This window comes from Vigna angularis, chromosome 7 (genome assembly GCF_016808095.1).
Source record: "Vigna angularis cultivar LongXiaoDou No.4 chromosome 7, ASM1680809v1, whole genome shotgun sequence".
Lineage (NCBI taxonomy): Eukaryota > Viridiplantae > Streptophyta > Magnoliopsida > Fabales > Fabaceae > Vigna > Vigna angularis.
Window position 1 is genome coordinate 4261594 of NC_068976.1, and position 24244 is coordinate 4285837.

Consider the following 24244-nt stretch of genomic DNA (forward strand, 5'->3'; position numbering starts at 1 on the left):
TATTGATAAGACTCAAGGTATGCCACCATCTTGAGTTTCCATATATCATATTTCTTGCCTTTAAACATGGGTGATGATTGACAGCTTGACCTTCACCTTCCATAGAGTTTATTTCCATAGCTCTAGTAGCACTTGTTGGAATAAATGGCTCAAGAAGGGGGAAGGTTGAATAAAGCCTTAATCTTTTTTCATGCAAGACAAGACTAGACCATCTAATGTAAAACAAATCAAACAACATGCAAATTTTATATTGGGTCATCCTAAACACATAAGTTATATTAAGTTTTCTCTTAATCAATCTACATAAGAGTTGTTTAAGATGTTAGATTAATTAAACAAAGATTACAAAAACAAGTACGTCAATCTCTTCTAGTTATACGAGTACACAAACCGCTTCTGATTTTCACGAGTACACAAATCACTCTTAATTAACCTTTTTAGTTTCCCCTTAAATTAAAAAGTCTCAATAGAAAGAAAAACAATCTTAAAGAGAACACACTATAAGCTAAAAATTAAAATTTAGTGAAGGATTTATAAAAGAATTGTTTGTAGAATGTTCTTGATCTTCAACTTAAACTCTATTTGTAGTATTATTAGAGATGATTATTACAACTTGAATAATCTAATTCTTGATTATGAAAGATCTGAGTTTAAAAAAGTGAATCTCCTTTTTTTATGCTTGAAAAGAAAAAAATAATTTCATTCTTCCAAGTTGTTTATGCTTAAGGAAATAATTGAATAAATATTTGCAAACAGTGAAATTGAAGTTAAACATAATCAAATTTATTTTATTTCTTAAAATAGATAATCGTAAGACCATATTTTTTATAAAAACGATTTAAACACAAATAATATATCCATTGGTAGAATAATATTTAATCATTATGCATGTATTATATTAAAAAAAATATAAGAATCATTAGACAAGGTTAAATTGACCATCGATTTTTAGATTTTTAGACTATATGTACCGAGATGAAAAAAAATTATTGTATGGTCCATAGTTTCCTTCAGCTGTAACAAAAATACACATTATATATATATATATATATATATATATATATATATATATACTATTAAGTACATTAAAACATAATACATAAAGTGTTTGTTATTATTAAAACCATTAGATTCTAAAGCTAGATCGTCTAGCGAGATTTTAAAGATTAGACTATCTATGGTCTCAACAATCTTTATAGCGTGGATGAAGCAGAATAAAGATTTGCTAACTGTATCTAAATAAGGCTTCACCTTGGATGCAAGGTCATTGTTTGAACACTAACACCATAATATATATATATATATATATATATATATATATATATATATATATATATATATATATATATATATATATATATATATATATATATAAGTAAAAGTAGAGATAGATATAATACTTCTAAGGCAATATGATTAACTTATAATAAATATTGCAATGGTCTTGATTTAAATGAATTGGACAATCTAGTCAAAGTGAAATGAACCTCATAAGCTATGTTAGAACGAGGCAGCACATTATTTTTTCCTTTCCTCTCTGCTTTTTCTCTTTCTCTTTTTATTTTTTAATTTTCTTTTTCATGTTTTTCTTTTTCTTTCACACTACACTATTTTCTAACTTCTACCTTCAATTGTGATTTTTCAAGTAAGACATCCTATCAACTATAAGGTTAATTAAGTATAGAGGATTCTTATCCAATCATAATTCAATTTAAAGTAAGTCTATTTTTCTCTAAAATCTCCTTGCTCTTAATTATTTAGTTCTTCATGCATTTTAAGGTTTCAATGGTCTTATATGTTAAAAAATATTATTCTTTTAACTCGTTTGTTCTTTAATTTGTGTTTTGATTATTTCGGTGATATTTCACTAGGTCTCTAAAATATTTTGTGTTTTTCAACTCTTTTTGCTTGGAACCCAAACGATTGGTAGGTAAGGCAAACTATTTTGCATTGATATCGTACCTGTCCTTTATGCAACTTTTTTATATAATTATAATGGATATGTAAACAAACAATAATACCAGTTTAAGGATATAGTTTTACTGCATACAATATATCTGTTATATTTCTCATATTTTCAAAATTTCTACAAATCCGAACATATCTTTTAGGGTGTGTTTATTTTACAAGATTAATTTGGGAGGGTGAGTGAATGGATTTGAGGGGATTTGAGAGTGAATTGATTATTGTTTTTTTTAGAAGATTTGAAGATGAGTGAAACTGGATTTGAAAGTAAAGTTTGTGAAAATTAGTGTAGAATTTAATTGATGTGATAGATAAAAAAAATTGTTTAATTGATAGAAATTGAAGATTATCAAAATGTCCCTAGTTATAAAAGTAATATAAAATGATAACTTTTAATGTTATATTTTATTGTAAAAATGTTTATAATGATAAAAAAAATAAAAATTAATTTTTATACATTATATCTATATTTTAATTTTAATTTAACTATTTAAGAAAATGTTTTTTATTTGCTAATCAATAAAGTGAAATAATATTAATTATTTTTGTAATTATGTCTTTTTATACTCTGAGTTATTATAAATTTAAAAGAAATAATAATCAGGTTATCAAAAAGTTAAAATTAAAAATAATTTCAATATATCTAAAAAATTAATTACACGCTTTAAAATTATCTTAAATATTTAAATTAAAAGAAATATGGTTACTGATATAAAGATATGCGTTTTGAAGGTTTCATCTTCAATCTCGCCATTTGTGTATTATCTTTGACTTTCTTTTTGATTTTTTTTAGAAACACAACTTACGGCAAAACTACTTATGTTTGTTGTGAAGTTGGGCGGGAAGACTAATTGTGCTTTGTTATATGGTGTTGAATGTTCTTCATGTGGTATGTGCTTATTATCAGGGGTAGAAGAGAGTTTTCACCATAATTACCCTCAAATCTCATTGCATTCCCGGAGATGAAAAAAACGCTTCATCTCATAAATCAACGCTAATTATTCATTCTAAATCCCTTGATACGAACATAGTTAATATGCCAAATTCATCTCCTCCAATTCCTCTTACCAGTACTCTCTCTTCGAACGAACACAATGTTAGAAAAATCTAAGTTATATAAACCTTTTGATAGTAGAAATTCTAGTAGTGAGTTTGTAGCGTGTTGTTTGATTGTTACAAAAACAAATAGGCTTACTTTCAAGAAAAATAATACATAATATATTTTTGAATTAGAAAATTAAAAAATGTGAAAATTGTAACATCTCATTTTAATAGTATAAAACGATTAAAATAAAATGTTACATAGATGAATATATACTTACAATAACTACATATTTCTAATGAAGAAAAGTCTATATAGAGAACAAAAGAAACTATCTATGTTGTTGCTTCATCGCAAAAGAGAAAACGCACACAGACAAACAAAAACAAAGGCAAGGGTGAGCTAATGATAAAACAATTTAACATGGTAAAAATAAAATTTCATCATACAACTCAGTTCACACATATCAAAACATCTTTCCCATGCACACCACTAACTCAGACTTGGCCAAAACCTTTACAATATAGTATAAATATCGAGCCATGGAAGGTTCTACACTTGTGTGGTGGAACAACTGACCTACTCAAAGCTACCACACAAGGTTAGTCCGTTAAAATGTTCAACCATGAAGAAGACCCCCAAGTTAGAACCTCCTGCTCCTCTCACGACATGACTCATCAATCTCTAATTGAGCATAAATGATCATTAGAGTGTCAAGATAACCCCTATATCGATTTCTTACATTTCTACTAACAACATTTTATACAACCCTTAAGAATCCTCCTTAGGACTCTTATACATCTCATTCCATTCAAAACATAAGTTTTAAACATTTCCATATATCATATAATAAACCAATATATCTTTTCAAACCATATACATAGGTAAAAGGATTCCAAAACACTTAAGAAAACAGACTCACTCGCCCAACTAACAGACTCTTCTCACCTAGCTAGAGGCAAAACAGTAAGTTCCCAAGCTCAGCGAGCTGGCTCGCTCAACCACTATAACTCTCTGTCAAAACCCCCCCAAATACTCGTCCAACTAGCCTGCAAAATTATGCAAAACTAAAACAGCAAAATTAACACTTCTAAGCTACTCATTACCTATTTTAATCACTTTTACTAAGTTTTAACACTCCTATATTGGATTATAAACTATTTTATACCTAAAGAAAAATGTATAACCTATCTTAAACTAATAATAAATTGTTTACAACAAGGTATAAACTCTAAAACAACTAAATTCTTAACTTAGTGACCAAAATCACATTCTACCTATTCTAGCTCAAGTAACTTAAGGACTCTAAAAAGTTAGAAATGACTCAACAATCGACCCCAAACCATCCCTTTTAGCACAGACTATCTAAATCAAAATGTCACCATTCAAAACCCCGATATTGACCATAAAACCATACCAACCTATCAACCACTATTTCATTTTTACATCAGATTCCTCTTAACTAACAGCCTATACAAGTTTAAAATGACCATAAGACAACCCTCCAAAACCAGCTTCTCCCATTTGATCCCTAATCCAAATTCTCAACTGTTCAGACCCCTAAAATTTAGCATAAAACCTTATAAACTTCACCCTACCGACTAACATCAGTTTGTATCCCATATTTAATCTATCTCTAAGCTCTAATAAGTTTTAATTGACATGAAAATAGACCTGAAATATAATATTACTCACTCCAACCATTATCTTACAATTTTGCCTATTAAGACCTCCATTTCAATTACTAAACCATATACTTCGATACTCACCACTCTTTAACCATTTCAGCTGATTCCAATCATCAATACAACATCACAACAACATCATTAATGACAATTAATCAATTCCACACATACTCAACAAATTACACAATATCATTCAACTAGTTCATCATCATTTTCAACACAATCCGTCAATTTCATATACTTCCAAATGTCATTTTATACTTAATAATTAAATTAGAAAAATAACATTAGCTTCCCTTACCTTACACCGAAGCTACCAAACTCCATACATGTCAAACCCTTGCTTCAAGATTAAGGAATCCTAGGAACACCTATAAACCTCATAATTGAGATCAAAATAGATCATTAGGAACGTTGATTGACAAGGAACGAGGAATAGATAAGGGTGAACATATGCATCAACCCTCAAAACCAGATATTTTAGAACAGAACGACGAAAGAAAAAAAGAGTCGAAACTTACTTACTCTAGAGAAGAAATCGATCGGGTAGAAACGTAGACCTCGCTGTTGTGATCATTTAGGCACCTCCTGATTGTCAAAGAAATTACTTAAGAGTTAAAAAAAGGTAGAGTGAAGGTAGAGAACTCAAGAGAATTGTTTTTAGAGAGATGACTTGTGTTTTAGATAATGAGATGCGATATAATCTTATTTTTATATTACGAAACCTTTATTATTAAAATAAGTCGGTCTCAATAAAATAAAACACCCATCTACTCTATATACTCAAATTTCTCAGTTCTTACATTCTCCCCATCAACAAAAATTTTCAACCTCGAAAATTCATTAATCAGATTGGAATAGAAACTTGCTCTCTTCACTTTCCTATCAAAACCTCTTAACTAGACCAAGATATTACTCTCAACACCTTACCTGACTAAAATATGTTTAAATGATCTAATGTTCAATAGTGTAGATTGGTCTAACCACTATTCTCAACACAACTTCTTAACCTCTAAACCTCAACTTTAAAGGATCCTTCTTTTGCATGACCAACCAATCTTCATTTGACAAACCAAACTTACCTCCCATCTGTATTTCACTATCTCTTGTAAATTGTTTCTAACAATTTAGTTATTCTTAACTTCATATCAACACCTGACCAATATCAATTTAGCTATGTGTTTATTAAATTTGTATTACACAAATATTATTTTAATATTATATGAATTTGTGTCTATGTCCTATATAAATTTTCTATATTAAGTTAAATTACAAGTTACATCATGTAGGCATGCAAGTTTTCTATGTATACCTTTTCTAAATTTTGAAATGAAAAAAAAAACAGTAGGATTGAAGTATGTAATAAAATATTTATAAATAAAGAAGGTTTTAAATATCTAAAAAATAATAGTCATCAATATAATAAGGTTAAAATTCTAAAAAAAAAATTCTACAATATAAATCAAATATCAAAGTTGTCGTAAACCTCCGAAGAAAAGGTAATGAACGTACTTGCATAGGGTTTAAAAATTCTCTCAAATTAAATTACAGAGAGTAAAAACTCCCACAAATTAAAATAAATCCTCAACATAATCAAATTAAAATAAAAACCTCAATGGAATAATTTTTATAGTGTTTATATACCAATTTAAGTAGCTAATCTGTCGTAGATGGTAATTTTGAGAGAAACCAACAACCATTGTTTACAAAGAGAATGCACATCTAATACTATAAGACAATCTATATCATAAGTGCTACATGTATTTGATAAGATAAAGACACTATGGCAACAAAGGAACCACGAGGCTTGCTATATTGTACCGAAATAACTTAATTAATAGTATATTCAGCATCTTGTGAAGAGTATCATTGCCAAAATATGAACATTTTTCATATTGGATTTTCCTTATGGTAGGAAGGACAATCAAAGAATTTCTTATTATATTGTATTTTGTAGTTTTATATGTTGTTGACTTTGTTATATTTGGGTTGGGAGAACCCAATTTTTTCCAGATAAAAAAAAAACATCATGAATATATTTTTATGATATTGTTAATTATAATTCAACCATTCCAATTAAAAATAATCAAAATATAATATATTGAACACATACAATTCCACTAATTAAGAAAATCTGAAGTAAAGAAGACAACAGACAGCCATAGCTTCCTCCGTCGGACCACACTATAATATATAAAGTGAATAATGACAATACTACAATTATAAGAACAAGACACTGATAAGGACAAACAATATGAATACAAGAGACTAATAACCATTGCTATTACATATATGTTTGTGATTTGTGAACCCTGGAAAACATTCGTGTATGCTCCAAATTCATCATCGTACAACATGGCGTCGAACACGAAGAAGAAAGTGTTTGGTTCAGAAGATGCTTTAGCGATGGTTGAGGAACTGAGAGCAGCGTTTGATTGTGGCAAGACACGTGGATGCGAATGGAGAATTTCCCAGTTGAAGGCCCTCATCAAGTTGAGTGAAGAACATGAGAAAGAGATTGTTCAAGCTCTTCACTCAGATCTGTCTAAGTCTGAAACTGAAGCCTTTGTGCAAGAGGTACTAAATCTCTCTCCAAACTATAATTAATTGCTTTTAGAAATTTATGTTACTTCTATTTTTAATCCAAGGAAATAATAATTTGGTAGTTTATTCTTTATGATATTATAATATTTAAAAAGTAATTGTGATAACATTGTTAGAATTGATAATCACAATTAATATATTGTTCATTTTAGAATTGAGAGGAAAGTCTATTTAAATTGTTATTGATTTTTATTTCTAAGTAACATGAGATAATAGAACAAATTCTCAATTAAGGGTTAATGTAAAAGAAAATTAATCTTTGACATAACTTATTTATTCTTACATGATCAATTATTAATGCATATACATACACTAATTATTAACTACAAAATTATGTCTATATTTTTTTATAGACAATAATTCTTCTAAAGTTCATCTATTTAAATATTTATTAAGAATGATTTGCTAAAAATCATCATCTATAAATATATATGTATATATATATAAACCATGGTTTTTTTTGTTAACCATTATCATCTATATATCCTCATAGACGATAACCTATAATGTCCTATAGTATAATAGTCTACTGTAATTTCTAGGTGATTGTTTCAACTTCAAGTTTACTAAAATAATATATTTGTGGTCAATCTTCGTATCTTAAGTATTCTCTTCTTAAAACTTAAAGTTTCATAGTGATTTGATCCTTAGAAAATGTCTTACGGAATTAAATTATGAAATGTATTTAAACTATCTTTAAACTTAAATTTTGGATGATGTGAATTTTTTTTTTCAGTTTTTTATCAAAATTGTCTTAAACATACTAAATACCTTTATGATATTTTAAACAAATATGATTATGACTTTTGAATCGTAAATCAACGTCGAAGAAAAATATGTTTATGCATATAGAATTTATAAATTGTATTGGTATGGTAAATTTCTACGTTTTGAAAAATAAGTGTAAATAAAATAGGTGACGTGATGAAAAGACAAAAGCATTCCAAATTATAACTGTTTTTTTTCTAATTTATAATATATTATCTACAGACTATATATGCGTACGAAGGAAGATGACATTGAAATAGAACAAATTCATTATATAAATATAAGAAAAAAAATCAACCGGTTCACGTTAATAAATATTTTAACATTGTTGGAGAGAAGAGATTCTGATTTTCTTGACAGGATCAAATATTATATCTTATCAGTATTATTGTTTCTGAAGATTACAATTTTAATATAATTAAATAAATAAATATTAAATTTTTCGCAACACATCTAATATTAAATTTTTCTAATTATTAAAATTTTTAAGATCTCACGTTCCCACCAAAAACAATTTTCAAATAAATATAACAACACATTCACACTTTAATAAATACATAACAATTATTATAAATATTAATATATAATTTTACATAAACAAATAATAAAATAATTAAATATCTATTATGCACAGCAAGAACCAAACACATAATCACTAATCCATATTAAGAAACTCTAAATAATTGTGTTACATTTTACTTTAATAATTATTTTTTCTTATTTAAATAACGATTCCCATAACTACCACACTTTTTAGATATCTAATTTTTCTAGGTCTTACATTAGATTACTTAAACGACTTTAAAACTCCACAAGGAGTATTGTTCCATGATTGATATGTTTGTAATCTTAATTCATGACTTGTTTTATCTTTATGTTTATGTTTGAAATGAAACAAACGAAAAACTCTAGAATAGGAGTTGAATAGAGTTTTGAAAAACTTTTTCGCAAATATGTATTAAACACTTTAAGTTTTTGAACAACATTTAGGAAAACATATATAAAGGAAAGCAAACAAGACAAGCTTGTTTTTATCACTAGTGCAATAAAGGGAAACGACACCGATTGTTTTCGTCTATATGCAGCGATTCCTGAATCGAGGTATATACAGGCGAGGCAAAAAGGGGTAGCCTTTATGTCTCGGTTCTGAACTGAGGCATTATGTGGGGGGTCTTTTGCCTCTGTTGGTTTCGAACCGAGGTGGTAGATCCCTTTTTTTTTTCAGAAAATGCGAACTTTTGCTTTTCAAAATCATTTTTTTTTCTTTTTTATCTACAACAACGAAGGCGGTGACAAAACAGTGTGACGAACGGTTGAAGGCGACGACGAACGACCGAAGACGGTGACAAACAGCTAGTGACAATGGCGAACATCCAATGACGATAACAAACAACGTAGTTCGTGAGAGAGAAGTAGAGGCAACAACTTGGAACAATAGGTTAAAAAATCTTATCATGGTGGCTAGTGGTGGAGGTAGCGGCAGTGATGAATGATGGAGGCAGCAACGACAACCAGTAGGGGAGATAGCGGTAGCGACTAGTGGTGGAGGCAGCGCGACAAACTATTCGCGCGAGATGAGAAGCAACAATTCGCATGTGAGTCTGAGGTTGAGTTTGACTGGTGCGAGTTGAGGATGGTGGTGGTGAGAAGCTTGTGGAAGGGGAGAATGAAAGGGAAGAATGAAATGGAAGAATGAAACGGGAGAATGAAAGGGGAGAATGAAATGTCTGAATTTTAAAAATTGAAGAAGTTATTACCTCGGTTAAGTAGATAACTGAGGCAATAAGACTCTACTGCCTCGATTCTAAAGACAACCGAGGCGTAAACCTTTCAGAAAAAATTTAAAATAAAATTATAAATGGAAAAAATTTAAAGATATTTATAACTATAGGCATCGGTTCGTGGTTAAACCGAGGCATAAAGGCCTTATGACATCGGTTCATATGGAACCGAGGCAGTAGAGGTTGACAAAATGAATTTGAAACGTTCAAATACAGAGGTTGTCAGCTTTTGGCAAGACATACTGCCTCGGTTCTGCACAGAATCGAGGCAGTAGGCCTATTTTGAAAAGGTTGGCATGTGAAAAGTCTGATTTGTAAAGGGAAAGTAGGGTTTTTTGCCTCGGTTGGTCAGAGAACCGAGGTAGTATAGCCTTTCGGCATCAGTTCCAATTGAACCGAGGCATATAGTTTCGTAAAAATTACAAAATTTTCACCGCATTTTGATACGCTTCGGGTGCGAGTTAAAAACCTCTTTTTTTACTAGTGTATACTAGTTCACTTAAGCTAAGTTATGTTCAGTTCTCTCTTTAGTACTCTTAAGGGGTTCTACTAATCTTTTCAAATATTATGAGTTTCACCACTCTTTATTTACAACTATGCAATCTGAATATACGAGTTTACGCACTCTTGGTTCAACACTAGTCTTTCTGACTAAACCATTTAACTCAACTAAACTAAACTACCAAGTGTTTTGATTCTCTTCAAAATTTACAAACACAATGAAAGTATTTTTGAAAAAAATACATATCACAACTCTCAAAGAGAGTATGTTTTCAATACAATGAAATTTGAAGACTTGTAAAAAATTTTCTTAAACAAAAAAAAAGCGTTAGACTATGGAAGCTCAGATAAAGAATAACAACGTAAGAGTTAAAGATAAATTCTTGTATTTTTCTCTTCATCTAGTCCTGCCTTCTTTGAGAAAAAATTGTTACTTATAAAGAGTTGACTTCGAGGAAAGTAGGTAGCCTCTAGGTACAAAGTCAGGTACATGGTAGCGCCAAAGCAACAAAGCTTTTCGCAAAGGTGGCGTGTATGACTTCCTCAGAGAAAAAAAATTAAGGAAATATTCTAAGAATGTCTTCCTATTTCTTAACGTCCTTCTAATCTTGTACATAATTTTGAATAAAGCTTGGTATTGTCATGATATGCACAAATAAAGAGAAGCAAAGCACCACAGACAAAAAACTACAAACCATACATGCATTTGATGTTATAAATGTTGTAGAGCATTTAAGCATGTTTAGTGTACTAAACGTTTAACATACAAGTTTGTTGTTTTAAGTAACATAATGTTTAAAAGATACAACTATCTTATAAAGGGGATGAATTTTAATAGAGCTAATAAAATACTTTTAAAAATCTTGTTACAAGAAACATATTTGACGATAATAGGAAGTTGTTTTATGGTTTTATGAATAAGTTCACAAACCATTTTTAAAGGACTAACCAAGAAGATTTGCATGTAGAATAGAAGGTCCATTTATAACTTAGTTGTTATATTAGTTTACCTCAACGTGGGCTACGTTTAGTTCTCAAATGTTAATTATAAAGAGTTTCCTTATATAAAAGAAGATACAAATACTATTATTGTCACTTCTATCTTGCAACAAGTACATAAAGTCTACCCAAACTATCTAAGTACGCGATGTCTCTCTAAGATAAGTACACAAATAGTGAAAAGTTTAAAATTAAGATCAATCTCTATTCTTGTATCATCTTGAAGATGAACAAAAATTGTAACATTTGATGTAACATTTAAAGGCTTTTTAACACTTTTACATGCATGTGTGGATCACTTGCTGCATCTCTTTAAATATTCTTTTATTCTTTTACATATACCATGATACGGTTAATTTCATATAGCATGACTAGAATGATTCTCTTTCACTCCAATTCTGCTATAGGAACCTCCTTCAACTTTGACCACTTAACTTTATTCTCTAGATGAGTTCATAAGTTTGTAAAATTTGAATGACTTTACAATTGGAACTCTCACTCAATAGATATCCTAATATTTACAATGTGACATTTCTCCTTAAAATTAACAACATTCATAAGATACATAAGTTAACTATACTTTCTAATCATAGTTTCAAGCTAAAATCAGTAAATCATCACCATCAACACTACTCCTTCACCATCAACATTAGTTAATTATAATTAATGTGCTCTTCTTACAATTCTAATCCAAAGTTCAAATCCTTATATTTCTCCACCAATTCCAACTCCTTTACCATAAAATCAACAACTTGAGTCTTCTTTATACTCAAAGTGTAACAATAACATTGGCCTTTCCAAGGTGGTATCGCAACTCGAAGTTACAGTCTTTAAGTAACTCTATGCACCTCATTTGCCTCATGTTCAACTACCTTTGGTCGCTCCTATGGTCATTGAACGCCTTAAACTAAGTCTCATAAAGATAATGCATCCATTATATATTTTAAGGTTATATCAAGTTTAATGTTATGAATAAAATAATTCTTCTCATGAATTTTCAACTACCAAGAAACTTAAGTAAACCTAAAAGATTTATTGTGCTAGGTATGATAAGCTATGCAACACTCCTCTTCACACTTCTCTATTTACACAAAGGTCCGATCTTTTTATTTTATTTTTAGTTATATTAAAAATCATAAATTATTTTTTTTATTTTATTTCTTCTCTTAAAATAATTAAGATCTAAACTCAATACTTTTAATTAGTTATTTTAAATTACTGTTTCATAATTTTGATTTTAATTTTATTTTTTCTTCCCATTCTAGAACAAGTCAGAAAATTCTAAATTGATTTATTAGGGTAGAAAATGTTCCAATGAATCTATTTAAAGAAAGTTTTCTTCAAAAAGTTTTCTGACTATTTTATATATGTGTATTCTTTCTTTAGATAGGATGTCACTCATCTTAATATTGCTAAATATAGAAAATAATTATCAATTCAATAATATTTTTTTCCATAATTTATCCTTGGATTGAAAATTGTTTTTACAAGTTAAGAATCCGATAATCAAATTTTAAAAATATATTTAAATATGAATCATTCGATTAATTATTTTTATTATTTAATTTTGAAATGTTATTATAAATAATGGCAACAATATATAATTTAAATTTGGATAGAAGAAGTTTATATAATTTTATATAGTGCTTAAAGCTGCTTGTACAATTCTATGGTCTAAAACAAGGACATCCAACATATTACATTGAGGTGATGATTCGTAGTCATATTTGAAGCATCAATAGCGTATACTAATATTATTAAATGATGTAACATTCCACCAAATATTGGTGCGAAATTTGTGCTTTTGAAATCTGAAAAGGACGCAAGTAGTTTAACCAGAAAAGAAAGAGAAGGTTATATTAAACGTTAGGAATGACTTATGTACATATGACTTCTCATCCAAACTTGCTTATTGACTTTAAGAGCTCAATATTTTCTTTTTAAAAAATATATATAAAGATTATGTAATACGTTACGATAACTAATAAATTAGAGGTGCCAACTACGTAAGTACTTACGATAATTAATAAATCTTTTTCAACAATAATGAGACTCAAATTAAATTTTCATAAGAGATCATTATTATTTTTAATTCTAAGACCTTAAGACAATATCATTATAGATTATAGATCCTTTTCATTATATATGTTATTTAATTTTTTTATCATTTAATATAAGATTTAAACTTAAATTAGCGTTACAAAGTATATCAATTATTTTAATCAAGTGACAATTGAACTTTCCAGGTTTTAAGTAGAAATACTTTTCCTAACTATCTGTTTTATTTTTAACAATTTTTATCAAAAATTGTTTATCAAAAAGATTTGTTTAAATGTTTATCAAAAAGATTTTGGAATACATAAATCATGTTATAATAGTATAAATACGTTGTTTCACGCTTTTATTATCAACACTTATTAAAAAAATATTACTTAAAAATAAAAAATTATAAAAGAGATTTATTATATAAAAAAATAAAATTCAAATAGTAATAATTAACTTTTAGTCAATAATATAGTGTATAGTTGAAAGACTATGGTATTGATGTAAACAGATTTTTAATTAATGAGAGGATTACAATTATGTAATTGTAACATTTAAAAAATTCAATTGATGAAATTAGAATAACATGTTACATTTAAATATATCAGTTAAACTATAAAAAAAATGAATTCTTACAATTTCAATATATAAAACGATAAAAAAATTCCAATTAAACCTAAAGTAACAATAAATAAATAAATAAACTAACCAAGCTATAAAGAAAGTGTTAGGACCACAAAACTTCTGTAAATTAAACTTCCCAAATGATGGAGACCAGACAAAACATATGCAATGAACATTGAAACAACTTCCAAAGGGACAACCAACTTCCTTGTCCGTTACGCGCTTCCATCATCGTGTGACCATCCTCTCCTCCCATAACATATCAACTAGCCAATTATCAAATAGTTTTTTTTTTCTTTTTTTAATTTTATTAGATGAACACGTGAGTTTGTCTAATTGTTACCTATCAAATAATTTTACAAATATTGTTAAAAAATTATTTTATAGTTTAAAAAATATTATTAAACTATAAAAGAATTTTACTATAGAAAATTATTTTAATGTCTAGATGATATTTTTATCATAAGTAGTTTTTTGAATTTTAAAAAATAGTTACTTAATAAATAAAATTAAAAAACAATTATACATCAAATGACAGAGTTTCTTAGTTAATAATATAGATAATTCTTGAAATAAAAAATATTATTAAATCATAAATAATTTTATTATAAATAATTATTTTATTGTATCGATGTTTTTATATTATGATAATAATTTAAAATTTTAAAAATAGATAATAAAATTAAAAAAGTTGTGTCAGAAAATTCACCATATTAATAATATAGATAAATAATCATTTCAAAATAATTAAAATATAAATAAAATAAGTATTTTTACATATATAAATTTATTATAGTTTATTTTACGATTAAAATTTAAGTATATTTATTCTGTTTTAATTAAATTTTGTAATTATAAATTTTATAAATCATTTATAATGTGATGTAAAATTATTTTAAATTCTAAAAACAGTATTTAGAGAAATAAATAAAAGAAGATTGATTAAAGTTAATGAATATTTGAGATGATGAGTAAAGATAAGTTATGATTTATTGATAATATTTTTATACTATACTATTAGGTGAAATCACAGCTAAGATAGTAAAGATGTTTTTATTTATTTAAGTGGAAAGATTTAAGAAAAATTGAGAGTAATGTATATATTGTTCTTATGAAGAAATTTGAGAGTAATTGAGAGTAAAATTTTATAAAATTTTGTGAGAGATTTCACTAATATAATAAATAAAAAAATATTTTGATAAATAAAAAATTAAAATTATCAAATTTTTCTTAATGGTAATATTAATATAAAATGATATTTGTGAGTAAAATATTTTTTATAAAATTTATTTTAAAATATTAGAATTAATAAAAAAAAATAATATAGAACTAAAAAAATATATTATATTATTATTATTATTATTATTATTATTATTTTAATTATTATTATTATTATTATTACTATTAAAAAAATATTTTTCGATTATGAAAAACATCATTATCTAGTAAGTTATTTAAAAAGTGTAGGGGTAATATAATAAAAATATTTAAACTCTTTCAAATTCCTCCTCATATGCGAGATGTAGTAGATGATTAATCTTGCAAATCTTTTCTTAATGTCATCCTCAAATCAAATCATGCGAACATCAAATATTACTTATTTTTATCGTCTGTATGTATAATACCATTAATTTACTTAAACGAACAGAGCATAAATGTTGAATATGAGAGTTGAAATGTTGAATATAAGAGTTGAAGTAATAATCTTATTCTCTAGAGTTCTTCTTATTTAAATTGTTGTAAAATAAAGTTGTTTAATTGGACTATTTACTTAAAACTTATATTTAAATTCAATTTAGAAGTATAAAATTACCAATCATTCACTGTTACAATTTATAATTGTACCTAATTGTCCTAAAATATGTTGAAACGTATTCATATCATTAATTAAAATTAATAAATGTTAAATGAATTAAATACAATTCAACAACTTTTATAGAAAATATTAAATGTATTTAAATATAAAAATCATTAACATGTCTAGTGAACATGATTAAAATTAAAAGAAAAACTGCTGTCCATGTTTCAATTCTTCTAAATAAACCTAGCCACTATGATTAATATTTTAAAATATTTAAAACACTGTAATAAAGTATGCTATTTATTTACAACTATTATTATTGGCCTAAATTCTTCAAATCTGCCTTAGTTAACATATCAAATAGTCATTATGTTTTAATAATGTGCGTAAAGCATAAACTACGGTCTTATCATTATTTTATATTAACCAATAAAAAAGGCATATCAACAAAATAAGAAACCATACAATTGGATCCTTGTTAAGTAAGATAAGTTGATAACATAGCATATCATTGTAAATTTATAAAGAAAGATATTTTTCGCTCTAAGAAACATATATCCCATTTTTAATCATTAATTAATGCTAAATAAATATAAAATTCAAATTTTCATTTTATTAATATATTAATAATTGATTAATCATAATGATATTATCCTTTTGTGAAAAGCATGGAACCCAAACAAGTTAAAAATCTTCAAGGTAGTAAAAACTGTTCTTTGTCTGTATTGTGTAAGCTATAAGATTGGATATCCTAACTCAACACTGCTCCACATCGGGTATTTTTCTTCTTCATTTTTTGTGGTGTCGTTTTGCACGCAACACGCACAGCAGCAATGTCGTCTCAGGATTCAGACAAAACGACGTCCACGGAGAGTGCGTTCGACGCGCCGGCGGCGTCGCGGCTCGTGATGGAGTTGCGTGGAGCCTTCGCTTCGGGCAAAACTCGCAGTTACGATTGGCGAGTGACGCAGCTCAAAGCGCTCGAGAAACTCGTCGCCGATCACGAGCCGGAGATCATCGACGCGCTCCGAAAAGACCTCGCGAAGCCGCCGCTCGAAACTGTGGCTTACGAGGTGCTGTTGTTTATTCCGCTCTCGCTGTTACTCTCTGTGTTTTACTTTCTCTGTATTTGTGGTGCGTGTCGTTTGACCTCGGTAGTGGAAGAGGAATGTTTCGAAAATTGTTCTTCACAGGTGGATTTTGTGATAGAGATTTTGTGCAGGTTCATTTATTACGGTGACTGAGTGATGCCGTGTGTCACGGCCTTTTTTTTTTTTTTCTGAGCAATGTTTTTTGTGTGCAGTGTTGACGTGTTGCATAGTGTTGTTTTGGGGATATTTCTATTTATTTATTTTAGTTTTGTTGGAAGGGGTATAATTGAATTTATCGGTTGGTTATTTGTCTGTGGGATTGCGGTTCGCCTTTCTTTGCCTGTGGTGGTGGAAACGTTGCCGTTTGGGACTGGTTGGTTTGGTGTGAGCATTAATGGTGAACTCTTTGCTTTAGGATGAGTCAATATGTGGGCCTCGGAGTTTTTTGTGAGTCTACTGCAGGTCGTTTGGCTGTTTTAATCCATGGATTTTGTTAGCGCCAGTACTTGTGGCTTAATCTAGGCAACTAAAAACGGGCAGACAACTAGAAATTGTGAATTGATAAAAAATAACTGTTTCTTATGCTTTTTCTTTTTCAATTTGTTATAATAAAAAAATCAACCCATATAAATATAGCGGTATGTGATTGGATGAGGAGATATTTGGTCACAAGGGTTAATGAACCTTTATCATTTTTAGTTGGTTAAATGACTGAATTTGTTGCCAGTACCGTTTAATGCAGAGCACTCAAACTGGTTACTTAAACTACTGTCACTGGATATGTTGTTGCAGGCCACTGTATCCTTGCTCTATTATGGTTTCTGATTATTTTTTTTAATTAAATTGAGCGTTTAAGGTTTGTTGCTTGAAAACTGTTTACGGGCACAGCATTTTTGGGGTATGTGGATGAAGGGAAAAAGTCGGGAGAGAAGCTGATGATGTCATAATAATGTTATAGGAAATTAGTAAGGTGATAGAGGATAAAAATGATTGACAGCAAATTGTAAGAGAAGTTGAATGTATGATCACACTAACTTGGTTCGGAAGCACCTCTATTCTTTAATGCGGTTGACAAAAGGGATTTCAGTTTAGTTGAGATACCTCTGGCTATGAAGTTACTAAATGGCGCATGCCCACATCATTTGGTACTACTTTTTAAGTACAAAACAATTCACACATTATGTGCTTCTTTAAGCAGGACAGTATGTGCCAATCAGGATTACCTAAACCTGTAGGATTGAAAAGTAATAAATGTGAACAGTCCAATGAAGTTCCTATATAAGCTTTCGTCTGAGACGTGTGGTATGCCTGGCATCCTTCTTAAAGTAGTGCATCCTCGCCTTTCACATTTGTTACCAAAAAAAGAAAATTTTTGCGTTTGGAGGAGAGATCCTTGGTGTCTTGGTGTTTTACATTGTTATCTTTTTGAGTAATGGCAGGCAATTCTAATTACAGCTCTTGAAATTGCAATGATAATTTTCATTGAGTGTATGCTTATTAAATTGGCTATTTCTACTTTAAAATTTTGGACTTTGATATCTTAGGCTGCTCTATCCTTGCTATCTTGTTTTTCAAACTTTCTCCACTTGATTTTGAACGAGTTTTTTAGGTTGATACTGTACACGTTGATTGGAGATCTCCGATGATGTGAAATCAGTGGTCCCGTGTATATCCAGTTATTAATAACCCTTAGATAGGAAAGAGACTAAATCTATTTTATCCAAGGGATACTAAATTCTTTTAGAGATTAAGAAATAATTACTACCAAACATTTTGGAGCCTTTAATAAGGACATGAATCTGAAAATGTAGAATGAAACCTAGTTTCGGCACTACTGCTTATTAAGTTGTGTCGATATTTTCTACAATGGTGTAGGTATGATATTTTCAAACTTCTCGTAACTGGGGGTAGGTTTGTGTTGCAGATTGCTATGTTGAAAAACTCAAGTAAAGTTGCGCTCAAAGAATTGAAACATTGGATATATCCCGAAAAGGTATATTTATGTGCATTTCTTTCCTGATACTGTTCGACACAATTCTTTTTTATTTATCACATGAATTTCCCTTTATTGCAGGTCAAAACTTCACTCGCAACTTTTCCTTCTTCAGCTGAAATAGTATCTGAGCCACTGGGGGTTGTGCTAGTCATCTCGGCATGGAACTACCCTTTTCGTATGTTAATATTTTGATGACCTTGTTTCATTTGCTTTGAGCTGACTTCTCACCTTTTTCTCTCCTCCAAGCTCTTCAAAATCTATAGTGGTGATAATATTACATTTTCCATCTATCTTTCCAGTTTTGTCACTTGATCCAGTCATTGGAGCTATAGCAGCTGGTAATGCTGTGGTTTTAAAACCATCAGAAATTGCTCCAGCCACATCATCACTGATGGCAAAACTGCTGGGAGACTACATGGATAACTCATGTATTAGAGTTGTTGAGGGAGCAGTTGATGAAACATCCGCATTGCTAGAGCAAAAGTGGGACAAAATTTTCTATACAGGTTCTTGTTTGCAACTCTTCTGTTTTCTTGACGGCTTATTAGAATCCTGAAATGATATTGCTTCTCTTTGATAATTTTTTTTTTCTCTTTTGAGGCATGTTGTGCTGTTCGCGATATACCGTAACTAACTTTTTTCAACTGTTTATTATTTGGCGAAATCTATGTGAGTCCCTCCAAATGACGTGGGCCACATAGATTTTCGAGTGAGCCATTTGCAAGCATTTTTCTTTATTTATGTTATTATACATAATACAAATTTTGACACCCCTTTTGGATAATTCAACAGGTGCATTCAAAAAAGAAAAAAAGAACATTATAATTTTTTTGATTTTGATTTTGATTGCAAAAGATCAGTTTGAGATAACATTTGTTCTTAAGGTCCTAAAAATTCACATGCATGCTACAAAAACATCAATGTGGATAGTTTGATGCATGCTATTATCAGCGATCATACATATGCAATATTGCTTGTTTCTATTACTTTAACAAGTCTGCTAACAATGAAAGTTTATATTCCTTTAGTTTGGTGGATAACAACGGAAGTATTTCATTTCTTAATTATGTTTTAGGCATCATAGGCATCTAATCTATAAACTTTTATATAGCTGTTCTTGAAATTATTCTTTCATTTCTATCGTTTAACGATTTGTAAAGATTGGAATACATATAGATAGTACTGTTATTGGTCATGGAGATAGTCCAGATAACAATTTTGAGCAGTATCCCTGCATATTGAAATGTGTTCTGCATACGTCAATTCTCAAGTTTAGGTCATATATCCTTCGGTAAACATGATGGAAATTTGAAGTAGAAACTTTGGAAAGTTGTATCTAATTGATACGCAACAGGAAATTTGTGTAAGAAATCGCTTATAGGTATTATGGCACTTGAAAGTGGTCTAAACAATATATGGATAATTGAGGATAAGAGATAAATTAGTGTTGACTCTCTTGGCTCTTGAGCATTATTCTTCTTTCAATTGGTTGAGTTGTGACCAAGTCCCCTTGTACTTGTTTTAAAATTTCAGATGCATTGACTGTGTGTGTAATCTGTAACATATTGTTAGACTATTAGTGTCAGTCCTATTCAAGAAATCCACTTTATTATCGTTTTTCTAGTGTCTGATCCTGGATTTTCTGTTTATAAGTTTAGTACAATGTGTCCCGTGTAATTGTTGGATTTTTAGGTAATGGACGAGTGGCACGTGTTGTGATGGCTGCTGCTGCAAAACACCTTACACCAGTCGTGCTGGAGCTCGGAGGAAAATCTCCAGTTGTAGTCGATTCAAACATCAATTTAAAGGTATACGTTGTCATGTTTTATTTTTATCCGGTACTTACCATCACTCTGACCTCTTTGCATTTTTTTTTATCTAAATTAATTTGATTTTGAATTGTCCAGGTAGCAACAAGACGAATAATTGCCGGAAAGTGGGGTTGTAATAATGGACAAGCCTGCATTTCTCCAGATTATGTTATAACAACAAAAGAATATGCTCCCAAGTTGGTAATAAGTTTTTCCTAATTGTAATTTGAAATTTGTTATTTTTCTGTTTGTTTAGTGCTTGCTGTCTCTTATTTCTAGGTGGATGCGCTGAAGACTGAATTGGAGAAATTTTATGGAAAGAACCCATTGGAATCAGAAGATTTGTCTCGTATTGTAAACTCCAATCACTTCAATCGCTTGAAAAAGCTCTTGGATGATGATAAGGTTTCTGGTAAGATTGTTCATGGAGGCAAAAAGGATGAAAGCAAATTGTGAGTTCTGAATTTACTTTTCGGGGTACTTTATGGAAAAATTCTTGATTTAGTGAAACAGAATTGATATTGACTCTAGCATTTCTTCTTTTCTCAACATTGCAGGAAGATTAGCCCTACTCTTCTCTTGGATGTCCCACGGGATTCTTTGATTATGAGTGAGGAGATATTTGGTCCTTTACTTCCCATCCTCACGGTAGGTGTTAAGACACCATTGCACCACACTGATTGTTTTGTGAGATAATAGTAAAAATCTAGTTAGTTTCTTTGGTTTCTTGCTTTTACCGTAGTGAGTAGTCTAATGAAAACATTTATGCACAGTTTTTCAAATGGCTCAAGAATGATTGGTACCTTTTATGGTAAGCCCATTTTCTTTTTCTTGAAACAGGTAGACAAACTGGAAGAAAGCTTTGTTGTGATCAATTCAGGACCAAAGCCTCTCGCTGCATATATATTTACAAATAACAAGAAGTTTAAGGAACTATTTGTTAGGAATATTTCAGCTGGCGGCGTGGTTGTCAATGATACTACTTTACATGTAATTGTTTTTATACTCTAACCCTTGAATACCTCCGATTCTTATGTGCAAGCAGAACATCAGTATAATTTATCACTTAAATCTTCTTCAAGACTAAAAGACTGGAGGCAATGATATAAATTGTATTACTGTAGAAGATTAAAAGAAAATAACTTCAAAATAATATCTCAAAATTTTTTCGGATTTCATTATATACGCTAGGAGATTCTTTAAATAGAATGTGTTGTTTCCGACCCATGTATTTATTGTTTTGGTTCATCCTGAAATCAGTTTCTTCATATTAAATGTGGCTTTTTTTAATGCAGCTTGCGGTTCATACTTTGCCATTTGGAGGAGTTGGTGAGAGTGGAGTGGGGGCATACCACGGGAAATTCTCATTTGATGCATTTAGCCACAAAAAGGCAGTTCTCTATCGCAGTTTTATTGGTGATGCATCAGTTAGGTACCCACCATACACAAGTACAAAGCAAAGATTGCTAAAAGCCCTCATTGGTGGTGGCATACTTGGTATTATTCGTGCCCTGTTTGGTTGGTCCTAGACTTTAATATTTAGTACATTGGTATCTCGATGCTTTTAATACTGCTTTCATTATGGATATAATTTAATTTTATGTATATATTGCTGTTCTTCATAGGATTTCTTTTAAGACGCTTTGTGGTTATCATGTTCTATCAGTTTCCATGCTAATAAGCACTGATATTGGTATCATAATGGTAAATCTTGGTTTGATTAGTTGTATTGATCTCTCTTGGCAGCAAGTTCTATGACGTCTTTATAGAGTTGTGAAGTGGATATTTAAAAAAATGGGTATAAAAGGATCATTTCCCTTCTATAAATCGTTTACCCTTGAATTTTACTTATAATATTTTGATTTTGGGCTATTCTCCTTTGAAGATATATATAGATGAATAATAGGAATATATTTTGTGCAATGCCTTTTTGAACACAATTCTTAATGAAAATCACAAAGTTTCTTAGTTTTTACATTTTTATTTAATGAATTTGTTGTGATTTCTTAACTTTTAATAAATTAACCAAGAGAATATTGTGATAACACCTTATGTGTGCGAGGCAGAGAGAGAAAGGACGGAATAAGTAAATGTAGATCATATAGTCACAATAATTAGGTTTAAAAGTTAGCTTATCTGAAAAAGTTTCATAATTTTATCTTTTGATTAGAAGTTTTCATAATTAAATCCGACTAGATTCATTCTCTTACTCATAATAGAATGTGGCTAAAATTGATGTAATCCTTCCATTAATGTTGAGTGAAAAAAGTATTAAGTTTTAAATATTAAGTTGAAATTATAATATTATAGATGCGAGTTGTATATATTTATAACATCAATAATTTTGTAAAAAATGTGACTTTATTTATTCGTATGTAAAAGTTATAATTAAGGGTCCCTTTTATATCTAGAAGTGTGAGATATTTTTCTTTTGATCTTATAAGTACAAAAATGATTAATCATTTTTATAGTGTAAAGTACTTGCCAATTTGAAGATTTCTTAAATTAGAATTAAATTAGAATTGACCCACATGGATAAATCCACATGGATAAAGTCCAAAAAAATCTTTTATAACACTTATTTTTTTTAACATGTTGACTATTTTATTTTTAATAATATATTTTTAATATTATTTAAATTTTTTTGATTAAATTAATATATTGATCTAATATAATTATATTCACTAGCGTGCGATTCTGAATTAAATTATGGGATTGTATTAATATTTAGTTTTCTATTTTATTTTTTAATTTTATAAAATTATGTGTATTTTTATTCAATTTTGATATACAAAAAATATAAAAATAATAACTTATTTGATTTTTTTATGAAGGATTCTTTTTAAGAAAAAGTCATTTCTTTTTAAACTGAAGTGCGTTGTCAAAACAAAAATAAGTTAAATGTTTATTTATATAGAATCTTTTTTACCTAGTTTATAAAAATAAATTGATAAAAACTTTCAAAACACGAAAGAATTAAAAGAAAATATGTTTTTACAATTATACTTAAATATAAGTAATCTTTGGATTTATAAAAAGTGACTTATTTGGAACATCTTTTTCTTTCAAAATTATCTTATTTTAAAGCTTAAACAAATTTAACCTACATTATATTTTTTACTTTTCAAAATAATAAAATTATGTATCTAAAATATGATTATAATTAAAAAATTATTTTGAATAGCTTTTTAAAAAACTAATATTTATATTCAAAGAAAAAAAAGATATTAGTAAAATTTAATGTGAAATTTGAAAATTACTGAACAAAAATTTCAAATAAAATGAACTAAATAATTGAAAATGCATTAAAAAATGAACTATTAAAAATAAACTATCTTAACCATAATTCAACCCACTTAATGTGGGACTTTAATGGGTTAGAACTTTTAAAAAGCCTCGTATTAAGTGACCAAGAAAAATAAGGCTTGATTTTAAAAGGTATTAGTTCGTGAGCTAGAGTTTCAAATGACAACTTTAGATCACTTAGATCTTGGTTGATGACGTGTTGAAGCCATGTCAATATACATATTTTA

The 24244-nt window shown here is 28.9% G+C and overlaps 1 protein-coding gene across 3 annotated transcripts; it reads left to right on the forward strand.

The window, feature by feature from the left end:
* Positions 1-7032: 7032 nt before the first annotated feature.
* LOC108338579 (aldehyde dehydrogenase family 3 member H1) lies at positions 7033-22440 on the forward strand. Of its 3 annotated transcripts, none has more exons than XM_052881036.1 (10): positions 7033-7269; positions 18829-18897; positions 18979-19075; positions 19200-19406; positions 20593-20708; positions 20808-20912; positions 20991-21163; positions 21269-21359; positions 21552-21701; positions 22007-22440. In XM_052881036.1, exons 1-10 carry the CDS (start codon positions 7048-7050, stop codon positions 22238-22240), a joined length of 1464 nt encoding a protein of 487 aa, XP_052736996.1. In that variant the 5' UTR covers positions 7033-7047; the 3' UTR covers positions 22241-22440. The 3 variants fall into 3 exon arrangements, with proteins under 3 accessions (XP_052736996.1, XP_017431023.1, XP_052736997.1); XM_017575534.2 differs by lacking the exon at positions 7033-7269 and adding an exon at positions 16568-16886; XM_052881037.1 differs by lacking the exon at positions 7033-7269 and adding an exon at positions 17316-17351.
* The last annotated feature ends 1804 nt before the right edge of the window (positions 22441-24244 follow it).

Coding starts and splice junctions, on each gene's coding strand:
- LOC108338579 (XM_017575534.2), top strand. CDS start 16,647: ATGTCGTCTCAGGATTCAGACAAAACGACGTCCACGGAGAGTGCGTTC. Junction 20,913..20,990: donor AAGAATATGCTCCCAAGTTG/GTAATAAGTTTT, acceptor TCTTATTTCTAG/GTGGATGCGCTGAAGACTGA. Junction 21,164..21,268: donor AAAAAGGATGAAAGCAAATT/GTGAGTTCTGAA, acceptor TCAACATTGCAG/GAAGATTAGCCCTACTCTTC.